A 14,544-nucleotide genomic window follows, 5' to 3' on the forward strand; every position below is an offset into this window, starting at 1 on the left:
AGTCTAGATGATACTGTGCTAAATGGTTGGCTTGGTAAAGGCAGCCTCCTTTACAGCTTTTCATTTAGAACCGTGAGGACTAGAATCTTACTCTTTCTTTATGGGAAGGGATAACAGCTTCATGGGAGAGCCCCTGCTTTGCACACAGATGGTCCTCTGCATGCAGGTCAACTCCCCGGCAACTCCAGGTAGGCCTGGGAATGCCCCCTGCCTGAAACCCTGAAGAGCTGCTGCCAGTCAGTGTAGACAATCATTTCATTTCCTTTTCATTGGCAATCACTCGTGGCCAAGTAAGATTGTCTTCCAAGATAAGGTCTTTAACGGTGGGTCCGTAAGTGACTGTGGAGGCCAATTCTGGATGTACACAGCCTCCCACAGTGCGGACATAGGTTTCCAGATGGAAGACGGTCGCGATGAGGATTTGTTTGACATTCCTTCTGCTTAGCTCGTTTGTTCCTTTCGCCCTGTACTCGTGCTTCTTCAAAGTCCGCAGCACCTTTGATAATAGCCAACCTCCATTTGGGACATTCACGGGCCAAGACTTCCCAGTTGTCAATGTTCATGTTACATTTTTTCAGATTCGCTTTAAGAACATCTTTAAACCTCTTTTGCAGTCCACTGACATTCCGTTTTCCATCCTTAAGTTGGAAGTAAAGTAGCTGCTTTGGAAGACGGTGATCAGGCATTCAGACAACATGGCCAGTCCAGCAAAGTTGATGTTGAGGCAGATGGAACAACGGTCTGCCTCGCAGTTTGCTAGGTTCTCTTTTCCTAGAATTGCTTCAAAGGGATTTATACTGCTATGGATGAATTCTCTGTCTCTCTCTCCCCCCCCTGTCTGTAATAATCCACAATCCACTTGAAAGAAAACATCCCAGATCAAAATTCAGAGTCACATTCCAGAGAGACTGGCATTCCTTGGGACATTCTTTTGTCTTGCATGTTCAGCTTTCCTGAGCAATTTCAAACATTGGGTCTAAGGTAGCCTCCCCAGCCTGTGCCCTCCAGTTATTTATGTGCCAACTCTTCCCCTCTACTAGGGAAATTTCCCATTTTCTGGTCCCGTGCCTCTTGGTGGCAGTTCCCCATCTGCGGAATACCTTTCCACATGAAGGTGCTGCTCTCTCCCTTGTTATTTATTTTCAGGAAAAATTTAAGAGCATTCCTTTTTATCCAAGCCTTTGATAGCTGAGAAACACTGGCACTGGCAACCATGCAATTTGTAATTGTGAGGGCATGTGATTTAATTGTTTTTAAATGTTCTAGATGCATGGACATGTTTTAGATCATTTCAAATACGTTTTCTTTATTTGACTTTTTAATTGTATGTTTTGCTGTTTGCTGCCTTGTGCTCCTTTAGGAGGAAGGACAGGATATTTATTTATTTATAACATTGATATACACTTAGCCAATCGTATTTCTAAGTAAATAAACCATCTGGAGGATAAAACAATTAAACAATCATCATAAAACCAAACGCTACCTGAAAATGTCTGCTGAACAAAAGTCTTAGTCATGGGCCTGACGCTCAACCAGGAGGGTGCCGGTCTAATTTCATTTGGGAGGGAGTTCCACAGGCTTGGGCATACAACACTGGATGCCTGGCTCCTAGTCATTATGAACCATGCAACTGAGCCATGGGGGGCTTCCAACACAGACTTTATCCAAATTTCTCAGTGCTCGGGCAGGAATATAAGGGATCAGGTGTATTTTGCTAAGAAACAAGTGTAGAAGATGCATACAATTTACATGCAGTGTTTTGTACATTTTTCCTTAATCCAGTAGTGTAGTGGCAAATTCAGAAGTGCAGGGTCCCTTTATGATAGTCTCAGACACACACAACCTTTTTTGCTCCTAGATTCAGAAAGAAATCCTTGCTAATGCCTTCCCCCACAACAGACATCTCTAGGAGCCCATCAGCATGAAAGGGGGGACTGTTAGCTACTTAGAAGAGCCTTCTCAGTGGCTGACTCACCTCCTTTCACTCTGATTGGCTCCAATTGGCAAAATAGGACAAGGAAACATGTTGGAAGACTCTTCCCAGTGACTAACACACTCCCTTTTCATGTTGATTGGGTTGTAGGATGCTGGAGACATAGGGACCCTGCTCCCAAAAAAGTAGGAGGAGTAAGACCCCCCCAAGACCCTGCACGAATACACCTCTGCCTTAATCTGGAAAAAATAGGGGGTGTGAGGAGGGAATGGAATGGATATGTGACTGAGCTAGGGATGGGTGAGAATTTCGATTCAGCGCATTTCAAGCAGAATTTGTCAAATTCACAGTTTCCAAAACAACATGAGAACGGAAACACAGCCATCCTTCGAAATTCACATTTGTTAGAATTTTGGGATGCAGTTCGCCAGCTAAACAATATATTTATAAAAATGCACATATTAGGCGACAGTGTGCATAAAAATGAATACATGAGTGAAAATAACAGGCATGAAATGATGAGAAATGGCTTTCAAAAATGTGTACCTTTGTGAAAACTGCCTACAAAAATGTGTTTATTTGGAGAAAATTTCACTAAAATGGTGGAGAATTTTATGAGGTTTTTTTTTAAAAAAAAAAAGGTTTGCTGATCTCTGCAGAAATGTAGAGAACTGAATTTAACATTGGAACAATGAGAAACTGAGAGAACCGAAATGGACAGATCTTTCCATCCCTAGACTGAGCGCAGGCAGATGTCATACAGAACATAAATAAGCCGGTCTGTCCATTCCTATATGAGACATCAGAGCATTTGTAGACATGCAACCGGATAGCACTGTGTCAGAGTTTTGGCATTGCAAAATGCAGTGAGTCATTCACATCTGCACCAGCATCCGACCGAAAAAACAAGAGAAATTGGAGAGTGAAGTCATCACAAAGCCCACATGAGAAGAATGCTGATCATGGGTTGCATCCAGTGCTACTCCTGCTCAAAGTAGACCCATTGAAATAAATGGGCATGACTAATTTAGGCCTATTAATTTCAGTGAGTCTGCTCTGAGTAGGAGTAGCATTGGATGCAACCTAATGTCATCTCAGCCTATTTGGACACCATGGAAGTAACAAGCCCTGGGAATTTAAAAGCTAAGGGTCTACTCTGAGTAGGACTAGCATTGGATACTACATCACAATCTAATTAAGTTTTGCTCAGAGCAGACTAAGTTTGTCATGTCCATTCATTGCAATGGGTCTACTCTGTGGAAGGACTAACATTGAAAACAACCCTCATGTTCCAGAAATCAGGGTGTGTCCTCAAACCGCACCCCTTCCTCCCCCTACTCCCGTGCCAAATTTTTCAGTTTCAGATTCTTCCAACTGATTTTGGAAGTGCTCCATAGTTTTGGAAATTTCCAAGTGGTTTTTCATTCACCAGTTAAGTCTGAAATCCGAAATCCTAACAGCAGCAGCAGCAATAACAACAACACAGAGGAAGCTGTCTTATACTAAGCAGACCATTGCTCAGTATTGTCTGCTCTGACTGGCAGCAGCTCTTCAGGGGTTGTACCCAGCACTTGTCCTAATCAGACCCACTGAAATGTCCAACTTCCTATATGTCCATGTCTTCCCTCTCCGCCGCAAAATAAAATAAGCACCACCAGCTTTTGTTTGCCACGGGGACAAGGGTTTAATGCATTTCCCCCCTTTAGTATCTAGACTTCCTGTTCAGTGGCGGATCCCCCCCCCCGTTAAATATTTGATGCTCAGTGCTCAAGGCAAGACTTTTATTAAATATTTGATGTAGTACTACTGCAGAGGAAATCTGGGATTTACATCGTCAGATTTTTTTTTTTTTGCCTTAAACTTTTGCAAAAGGTTTAAAAAGAGAGAGAACGTAATATTCAAACCTCTTATTTAAAGCCCCTTTGGATTTAGAAACACATGTTGAGTGTGCTTTTTCCTTTACTGCGAAGAGAAGCCCAGAATGAATGACACAAGCAGTCTGCATCTTAACATCTTTTGTATTGTTATTTATATTTTTGTACACTTGCCTGTGGAATTTGCCTGTGTTGAATTCTGCTCTAAACGGATCTTGCTAACAGATCCCCAACGACGGTGCAGGCTGGAATAAAAGCCAGCGATCCTTACCAAGTCCCATTGCACAAAGCGAGGTTTGCTTCTGAGCAGGGCTTTTTGTGTGAGTGTGTGGTGGTACTCACCAGTAAGAAGCGCTGGCATCTCTTTTTTGACTGCCCGTGGCACTTTTGTCAGTGAGTGAGTGCCAGCGCCTCATTTTCTTTTACCAAAAAAAGCACTGCTTCTGAACAAACATGAGCCAGACTACACTATTATCCAAAGTTTTTAAACTTCCCAAATGTCCTGATGCAGTTCTTTGCTCCAAAAAAATATGTATTTATTGTGAATAAATTTAGAAATGTGCATTTTTAATATTGAAATACACAATCAAATCTTGATGCATATTTAAATGTGTTTAGATACATGGGTAAGGACCATAGCTCAATGGCAAAGCATGCACTTTGCCTGCAGAAGGTCTCATGTTCAGACGCTCGGCATCTCAAGGTAGGGTGGGAATGTCCCTTGTCTGAAACAGTGGAGAGCCACAGCCGGTCAGTATAAACGATACTGCGCAAGGTGGATTCAGTAAAAGGTCTCTTCCAAGGTTCCTTTATCTACAATGCATGTATTCAAATGCAAAAAAAAAAAAGATTATGGATCCCTTCCAGTGAAATATCCCAAGGCAATTAGCAAGAAAAACATCTGTAGTAAAAAAAAAGTATATAAAAATAATGTCGTGTCCAATACAGATCAAGTTGGGGTAGGGGGATCTTAAAAGGCTTGCTGGAGGTGGAAGGTCTTCAGCAGGCACTGAAAGAGAGAGACGGCCCCTGTTTGATGTGCAGTGGGAGGAAGCTCCAATGGGTAGGTGCTGTCACATTAAAGGCCCAGTTCCTAGGATCCCAAACGGAGTCGGGCGGACCCAGGATTTGGCAGGATCAGGTTGAGGTAGCCCTGGATCACCCGGCATGGATCAAATCCACCCAGAGCGGTCCAGAGCGGTCGAAAGGGGGATCAGTCTGCAGGTGAGGGGATGAGAAGAATGCACACAGGCATCCTGCATACATTTCCTTTCCTTCCCTCCCCTCCCAACTGCATGACTGTGCAAGGCTCCAAATTGGTTCTGGTGCTCGAATCCAGGTTGGATTGGCCCCAGATCATCCTGGGTCAGATTGGGGCCCCTCCAAGGTGCTAGATTGGCCCCTGAATCAGATCAGATTGTATGGAATGAACCTCCACAGGGTACATAAAGGATGAGATGTCCTGATCCCAAAAAGGAATGGGGGAGAGAAATTCAATTCTGTTTGTATTTAAAAGAGACCATTGTTAATTTACACTTCTCAAAACAATGCAAAACACAACTATCCTTTGAAATTTGCACTTCCCCACAAGTAATGTGTACAGAAATGCATCTACTAGTCTAAAATGTGCATAAAACACATAGATCAGTGAAAATATCATACAAAAATGATTTATTTTGCTGGAATTGTTGAACTTGTTTTGAATATAGCAGGTTGAGGGATTTAGCAAAATGAATCAGTCCTCTGAGAAAGCAGAGAATTGTCTGTTCCATCCCATTCATTGTGATGTACCTTGAGAACCTTGAGGACCTTAGGAATGTTGGGTTCACATGATTTAAATTAGTGAGGTTTTGTCAAACCATAAAACAAAACATTTAGCATTTAAAGCTTGGCTGTTTAATATTTAAACCACCCACCACTTTAGCCATGTCTTCCCTTTAAATAATGCAGTGAAATTGTCCGTTGCGCTGTGCATCGTAGATGGTGAGCGACGAATGATTTCCTGGCTTAAAGAGTTCATCATGAAGCACCATCCATGCATCACTCATCACTCTGTGCATTACATCAGGAGAGGAAAGGTGCCCAACAGAACACTTCTGTTTGTTAACCTTTGGTGCAGAAATACAGTAAAAAAAAAAACCTTAAGGAAATGATGCAAAGCTTTTTAGATGTCAAAAAATATACAGCCACAAATAGAATTCCCAGACTGTTAGAAGTTCTCCTACTTAAAGGGGAGATGAGAGAGAAGAGAGTCATGCCGCTGGTCTAAGGCCCAAGTGGTATGGAGCCATGGGTGAAACGGCATTGCGCTCAAGAGAGTTGTTGTTGTTATTATGTGCCTTCAAGTCGATTTCGACTTATGGCCACCCTATGAATCAGCAGCCTCCAACAGCATCTGTTGTAAACCACCCTGTCAGATCTTGTAAGTTCAGGTCTGTGGCTTCCTTTATGGAACCAATCCATCTCTTGCTTGGCCTTCCTCTTTTTTTTTTTACACCCTTCTGTTTTTCCCCGCATTATTGTCTTTTCTAGTGAATCATGTATTTTCATTATGTGTCCAAAATATGACAACTTCAGTTTCATCATTTTAGCTTCTAGTGATAGTTCTGGTTTAATCTGTTCTAACATGCAATTATTTGTCCTTTTCGCAGTCCGTGGTATGCTCAAAGCTCTCCTCCAACACCACATTTCAAAGGAGTTGATCTTACTCTTATCTGCTTTTTTCACTGTCGAATTGTCACATCCGTACATAGAGATCGGGAATACCAGGGTCTGAATGATCCTGACTTTACTGTTCAGTGATACATCTTTGCATTTGAGGACCTTTTCTAGTTTAGCTGCCCTCAAAAACAGCACTCCCATATAAACATAAGAGCCCTGCTGGATTAGGCCAGAGGCCCATCTAGTCCACCATCTTCGTACCAGGGATAGGGAAGAAACTCGTATTTAAAGCCAAATCTAACAGAATCACACTTTCTGGGAGGGGAAAGGAAAGCTCCTAGGTGAGGCCTGGGAGGGTCTGTCATTTTCTGGGGTGGGGGTGGGGTGGGGTAAGCGCTAGTTTTGTACAGAGATAATCATATGCACTTGCATGCGTCTTCTCTCCTTTAGCAACACTGATAATGATTTCCCCTCCTTTATTCTTCAGGAAGCTGCTGTTGTTAGATACATATTGTGAGCTATAGTTGCACCTGTGGTTAAGTAGGTCATAACATTATGTTATGAGACAATGTATTTTACAGGGCTTGAGTTTATTGCAGGGATGGTACTGTGTGCAATTTGACATCACTGCTTAGTCTGTATTCATTATGGGCTATTATGTATTATGGACTATTACGTATTGCTTATTGTCATGAATTGCATTGATGCAACTGTTTTAATTTTTTTCTTATTTTGTGGATATTATGTAATGCTTGGCCTATATTGTTTGTTACGTTCTACGTATATTGTAGACCACCCTGTGGCCTTTTGAAGAAGGATGGTATAATAAAATTTAAAACTAAATAAAGTAAAAGTTGATTGTAGTTCACTTGCGATAGGCAGCCAGTAACCCCAAGTGCTTGTCCTGTGTTTCATTTAGCAAGTACTGTCTTACTGGAGGATGAAACAGCAACAGTGGACAGCAGAGACAGCGATGTTTCCGAATTTACAGAACTACCCTCTCTGGTGAGTATTTTTCTAGATGGATCGATCTGTTCCATTTCTCAAGGGATACGATCTGGGCCTGTCTATCCAACTTGATGGGCCTCCATTTATTACGGCAGTCCAAGAAGCACAGAACAAAAAGAATCAAGGTTTATTTCAACAGAAGAGTCCAGTCACATCACAAACGCCTGCATTTTTATTGAAGCAAAAATCCTTTGTGGAATTCAGACAAGGTGGGGTTTGACTGATGACAGTTTTTGCCAGAGATGAGGAATCTCAGGGATGGGGGCTAAATGAAGCCCTCCAGCCTCTCTGTAGGGACCTTCATATAATCCATAGGCCACGCCCTCCTTGAATGCATTTGTCTGGCTAGAATGCCTCCTTAAACTGTGATAAATGCCTCACACTTGCCTGCTGGATGAAGGACGGAGTATGAGTGTGTAGAAACTGGGGTTGTGCACGGCTCCTCTGATCCGATTCGGGGCCCAGTTTGGCACTTTGGAACAGCCCCAATCTGACTTGGGATGCTCTGGGGCTGATCTGGCTCAGATCATGGCCCCAAACCGATTTGAAGAGCCTTGACGTCAGGAGTGGGGGAGAGAAGATGTGCCTAATGAAACATGTGGTTGGAGGGGAGGGGAGACACGCACAGGCTGCCTCCTTGTCACCTCCTTCTGATGAGCCTGGGGTGACCCAGGACTGCCTCAGCCCAATCCAGCAGAATCCCAGGTCGACCTGAATTGGCCCAGTCTGGTTCAGGAGCCAGGATAAGGCCAGATCCAGTGCACAGCTCTAGTGGGAATCTCCACCAAGTTCCGCCTCTGCCCCCCACCCCACTGGCATACACTCCCCAGAAAGTCATCCAGGGTGGAATGAGGTACTCAAGCTTACAAAGGTCCATGGCCTCTACCTTGTGCAACAGGATATTTCTTAGTCTTTAAGGCAGGTGTGCCAGGGAACTACAGCTCCCGTCATCTCTGGCCATGCTTGTTGGGTTGATGGGAGTTGTAGTTTAGCAACATCGGGAGGGCCAAAGGTTCCCCGCCCCGATCAAAGTCATTGCAGTTGCATGTCTACATCCATTTATAGTTATGATCATAAGTATAAAGGCCCCATGCTGGTAGGGGGGAAGGGCTTTCTTTCAATTAGGGGCGGGGAACTCGTGCTCAGGGCCCAAAGGCCTCTAGGCCTCTAATGTCAGAGGTAGCATGCTTCTGAATACCAGCTACTGGAAAGTGCAGGAGGGGAGAGTGCTCTTGCACTCAGGTCCTGCTTGCGGTTTCCTATTAGGGACATCTGGTTGGTCGCTGTGAGAACAGGACACTACACTAGGGGCCACATTCACTCTGTTCATTTATTCCACTATCATTCCATTTTAAACAGTCATGGTTTCCCTCAAAGAATTCTGGGAAGTGTAGTTTGTGAAGGATACTGACAGTTGTTAGGAAAGCCAAAGTCCCCTTACAGGCCGGCAATTCCCAGAGTTCTTTGGGGAAAAGGACTGACTGTTAAACTACTTGGGGAATTGTAGTTGTGTGAGGAGAATAGGGGTCTCCTAGCAACTCTCAGCACCCTTCACAAACTACACTTCCCAGGATTCTTTGGGGGAAACTGTGATGTCCTTCCCCAGCACCACCTGTGAAGCTCTCACTTGTGGCTACCAGCAGACAGGAACGTCAGGTTTTCTTCTTACGCTTTACAGCTCTAGCACAGATTTCACCAAATCCCCCTGCTAGGCCTTACTACCCCACACTTTGTATCTCTTATAACCTTTAGACTGTGCCTTAGTCCCTGCCAGACTATCTCGATACCTTGTGTCTATGGGTATAGGTAATTCCCAAACCCCCCTGCAGCCCCTTGACTCTGAAGCATACAGCCCTGGGTTTCTCTGTGGGACTGGATACTCTTTCCTCCGATCCGCCACTGCCACCATTCGATACAACTGTTCAGCCTTGGTTACTTTGCTATTCTCCCTGGTATGTGTTCCCCAGCTGAAGGAATCAGGCTTGTGTTTAACCAAGTAATATATTTATTAAGAATTAGAAATAACAAGATTACTTTTAGAATGTTTCACAAGCGTATGGTTTCATCTATATTCTGTTAGGTACTTGACTTCTTACTAATTGCCTCAGAACTCCGACTCACTCTCAACAACAACACCGACCATCATCCACCTCCTCAATTCACCTCTTCCAAACACCTTCTAAACACCACCTCCCAGATTCAACTGTCATTCTTCCATTTATACTCCCAGCCATTCAAACGCTCAGCCAATCATCCAGCATTCTACTGCTCATGTACTCCCCCCTCCTCTTTCACTCCACTTACCATATGTCTTCTATATAACCAGCACTTACCATATTTACAATATAAGCAGGAACATCACAGAAACCACGACTGTTTAAAGTGGAATAATAGTGGAATAAATGTACAGTGGGAATGTGGCCTAGATGGGCCACTGGCTGGATCCAACAGGGCTTTTCTTGTGTTCTTTATCTGGCCCTCACTCTCCAGGCCATACTCTTTGCTGGCTCTGCTTTGCACCCGGAGTGTTTTTGCCTCGCTGCAATGTGTCCTTGAACTCTATTAATGACCCTTGCCTTCCTGGATAGAGAGGAGGCATGAACTGCTCTAACTACGTTTGCCTCTGGCTTTGGCCACCACTGCCACGGTGGCCCTCAGATGGTTGCGCAGAAGAGAATGTGGCCCTCGGGCTGAAAAATATAGCCCACCACTGCATTAAATGTTCTGTCCGCTGTTAGGCTGCAATCCGATGCACACATACCTGGGAGTAAGTCCCATCTGAATACGTTGCATGTATTAGGGATGGAAAGCCCTGTCAATTTCGGTCCTCTCAGTCTCTCATTTTCCCAATCTTAAATTCAGTTCTCCACATTTCTGCAGCAATTTGCAATTTTGGAAAATCCTCATGACAATTCTCCTGCATTTAGTGTTAATTTCTCCTCATAAACACATTTTTGTAGGTAGTTTTGACTAATGTACACATTTTTGCAAGCCATTTCTCATCCTATAAAGCATTTTTGCATGTAGTTTTCACTCATATATTCATTTATATGTGCACTTCCCCCTAATATAGGTATATTGCATAAACACTGTTTGGGTGGCCAACTGCATTGCAAAATTTGAATAAATGGTGATTTCGAAGGCTGATTGTGTTTCAGTTCTCATATTGTTTTAGAAAGTGCGGATGTGATAGATTTGGCTTAAAATGTGAAAAACAAAATACACAGGATGGGAAATACCCGGCTTAGCAGTAGTGCGTGTGAGAAGGACCTTGGAATTGTAGTGGATTGCAAGTTGAACATGACCCAGCAGTGTGATGCTGCGGCAAAAAAGGCAAACACGTTTTTGGGATGCATAAACAGAGCTATAGTTTCCAGGTTGAGGGAAGTAATAGTCCCACTATATTCTGCATTAGTCAGGCCTCATCTGGAATACTGCGTTCAGTTCTGGGCGCCTCATTTTAAGAAAGATATAGACAAGTTAGAGTGGGTTCAGAAGAGGGTGACGAGGATGATAGCCGGTATGGAGAACAAGTCTTATGAGGAAAGGTTGAAGGAACTTGGCATGTTCAGTCTGGTGAAGAGAAGGCTGAGGGGCGACATGATTGCACTCTTTAAGTACCTGAAGGGCTGTCACATAGAGGAGGGTACAGATTTGTTCTCTGCTGCCCCAGAGGGTAGGACTAGGTCTAATGGTTTTAAGTTGCAGGAGCGTAGATTCAGATTGGACATTAGAAGGAACTTCTTGACAGTAAGGGCAGTTCGGCAATGGAACCAACTGCCTAGGGAGGTGGTGGGATCCCCTTCGCTGGATGTCTTCAAGCAGAGGCTGGACAGCTATCTGCGGGAGATGCTCTAGCTGTGGATTTCCTGCTGTGAGCAGGGGGTTGGACTCGATGGCCTACAAGGCCCCTTCCAACTCTATGATTCTATGAATCAAAAATTTTGCCCATCCCTTGTGTGTATGTGTACGTGTGTGTGGGTTCTCAAGGTAGCAGTAAATTATCTACACATTAGACATATTTTCTGATACGGATTGCCTTCAAGTTGATCCTGACTTATGGCGACCCTATGAAGAGGGTTTTCATGGTAAGTGGTATTCAGAGGTGGTTTACCATTGCCTTCCTCTGAGGCTGAGAGGCAGTGACTGGCCCAAGGTCACCCAGTGAGCTTCATGGCTGTGTGGGGATTCAAACCCTGGTCTTCCAGGTCATAGTCCAGAGATGCTTAAAATGAATTATGCTTATATTTGCTATCCTCTGTCTTTTTTTTTTTGCATGTACATCCCTAAACCTAACAAACAACATCGGCAGTTGCCTTTGATGACCACAGACAGTGTTCTCTCAACCAGCGACAATGGTGAGAACTCAACTGACCCAGGTTTTACAGAACCGTCTGATGGTATGATGTGTGTGTGTGTTTCTGTAAATTGTTCCTATGCAACTTAGGGTCATTTGCACTGGAATAATTTCTGATGTCCTAGAAAGTGGTTTAGTTTGGCATGTTTATTTGACTTGCATTGAATAAGCTAAATTAAAACTGTTGTAGCTGCCAAGCTTGCATAATATTGTATTTGCGATTGACATCCATTCCTTACTTGCTAATGAACTTATGAAATGGGGTTTTTTTCCCATGGAAACATATCATTGTAGACTCGGTTGCCACTTAAGTAATCCCCAACTTACACAATATTAAGACCACAAATCATAGCATAACATAAAATCATAACAAGGAGAAATACGTTATATTAAAAGCCATGCAATAATAAACCCAATAAAACACCAGCAAAACTGTCAGCAGCAAAGCATACCATTGATAGATAGCAAAATCATCACCCAAATCACAGAGATGTTGATTTTATGGGTCATAGCCAACCAAGTCCTACTCTGGATGGATGGATGGATGGATGGATGGATGGATGGATGGATGGATGGATGGGTGGGTGGGTGGGTGGATGGATGGATGGATGGATGGATGGATGGATGGATGGATGGATGGATGGATGGATGGATGGATGGATGGATGGATGGATGGATGGATGGATGGATGGATGGGTGGATGGATGGATGGATGGATGGGTGGATGGGTGGGTGGGTGGGTGGATGGGTGGATGGATGGATGGATGGATGGATGGATGGATGGATGGATGGATGGATGGATGGATGGATGGATGGATGGATGGATGGATGGATGGATGGATGGATGGATGGATGGATGGATGGATGGGTGGATGGGTGGATGGGTGGGTGGATCTTGTGCCCTTCAGATATTGTTGGACTCCACTTCCCTTAAACTACAGCCAGCATGGCTAGAGTGTGTGTGAGGGGGGGGCTAGATTGGGTTTTCCATTCTTGCTATATATCCTTATTTTGTTTTTTAAAAAATTAGAAAGCAGCATAAAAGCACTCTAAATAAAGTTTAAAGATAAATACATACCTCCCAGTTTCCCCAACACATAGCATGCCAAACTCATCAACGTTTGGAAGAGCACTCTTCAAGCTGAGATTTCGATTACAAGCCAACTGCAAATTAATGGTTACATAGCTACATATTGGGTGACATCCCAAATTAGCTAGCCAGCCCAGAAGTGTTCTGTCATCTCCTTGACCCATCCCTGGTTTCAGTCCAATACTGGCGATTAAGGTCAAAGGCATCTATCTTGTTTAAATAGGGTGCGTGTCTGAATTTAATCTAGACAACAGCCCTGAGTGATTAGGTGGCTTTCTTAAATTACCTTAACCCTGATGTGAACCTATAGGCATGGTAATAAGGCTCAGCCCTCTCATGCAATGCAAGTCGGCATCGTGTCCTGTTTCCTGATGAAAGAAACATTATTTTCATGTTCATTGGAAGACAGCCAGATTGTGGCTCTTCCAGAGAAATCACTGGTGATGCAGCAAAACTCACAAATTAATGACTGCCACAGCAAACTATACGAACCCACCACGGTCAGTCATGCATGCCTTGTGGGCTATACTAGAACTAAGACCCAGGGCTATTGAAACAGACGTTTGAAACTCAATTTTTTCTTTACTGGAGAAAACTGAGGTTTCTCCAGATGACCAATTTATTGAGCATTTATTCCGATTTGCTTGCACAAAGCTTATACAGAGGTTAGATTATACTGAGCATTTGTTTGTTTGTGGGGAGGTTAAGGCTCCTACTGGGAGAAAGAGCAGGATATAAATCAAATAAACAAATAAATATGACAATCAGCATTAATTGCTCATTAATTGCTCATTGCTGAAGTAGCAACATATTTGATTTTAACTGCAGTTTCAGAGGCAACTGCTAATGCACCCAAAATAGAAATAACCTCCAATTTGAAACACAAAAGGCTGTCTTTACCATCATATGAAATTGACCGATAAAAAGGCTTTGAAAGTAATAAAAATAAATTTGACACAGGTTTCTAAGATGAATAATGAGGGAAATAAAATGTTCTAGGTTAGATTCTCTGTAGAAACAGTAGTAAAAGAAGCAACGTAAGAAGAACACCAACAAACATACAAAAATGTAATTCTCCATCTTTGGAGATGGCAGGTGTTGCCCCCACTCACCATATGCTCAGAGGCACATGTTACCAAATTCTTCTACAGGAAGTGGATTGGACTGTGAAAGACCAACCCAAATTGTATTTCAATTTTTACCAATTCATAGGGCAGTGCAGTATCTCCGAGAGGAGGTCAGGTCTCCTGTTCCCCTGGTGCATTCACTACAGGTGCCCAATTTCCGCCATAATTTGAAGTGGGGATGGCATGGATATCTATGGTATGACAAAGTAAAAGTAAATGTAGACTTTAACAATCATTTTATAAGATGTCCTCTGTTGAAAATATGGAATAGATACAAACCAAGGTTTTATTCGAAAATACCATTATGTGTCTCAAGTCAAGAAGCGTTTTATAGAAGAGAAATGACTGGAAAAGAGAAATGGTTAACTTATCAAGAACTATTAGAAAATGTACATGGAGAATATACAATGAAAGAGAGAGAACAACTGACAAAGGAAGGATATAGTTTTCAATGGTTTGCCTATTTACAATTGTTAGAAAGATATAAAATGGAC

General features: G+C 43.1%; 1 protein-coding gene across 3 annotated transcripts in view; it reads left to right on the forward strand.

Annotated features, from left to right (window-relative positions):
• The window catches only part of LOC133372397 (podoplanin-like), a 32,713-nt gene that overhangs the window by 5,117 nt on the left and 13,052 nt on the right, over positions 1-14,544 (forward strand). For 2 of the 3 annotated variants that reach the window (XM_061600937.1, XM_061600939.1), the window contains exons 2-3: positions 7,388-7,473; positions 11,789-11,876. In XM_061600937.1, the coding sequence (XP_061456921.1) occupies positions 7,388-7,473; positions 11,789-11,876 (174 nt within the window). The remainder of the gene's footprint in view (positions 1-7,387; positions 7,474-11,788; positions 11,877-14,544) is intronic. The other variant, XM_061600940.1, reaches the window with a different exon arrangement.

Source organism: Rhineura floridana, chromosome 18 (assembly GCF_030035675.1).
Source record: "Rhineura floridana isolate rRhiFlo1 chromosome 18, rRhiFlo1.hap2, whole genome shotgun sequence".
NCBI classification, from domain to species: domain Eukaryota; kingdom Metazoa; phylum Chordata; class Lepidosauria; order Squamata; family Rhineuridae; genus Rhineura; species Rhineura floridana.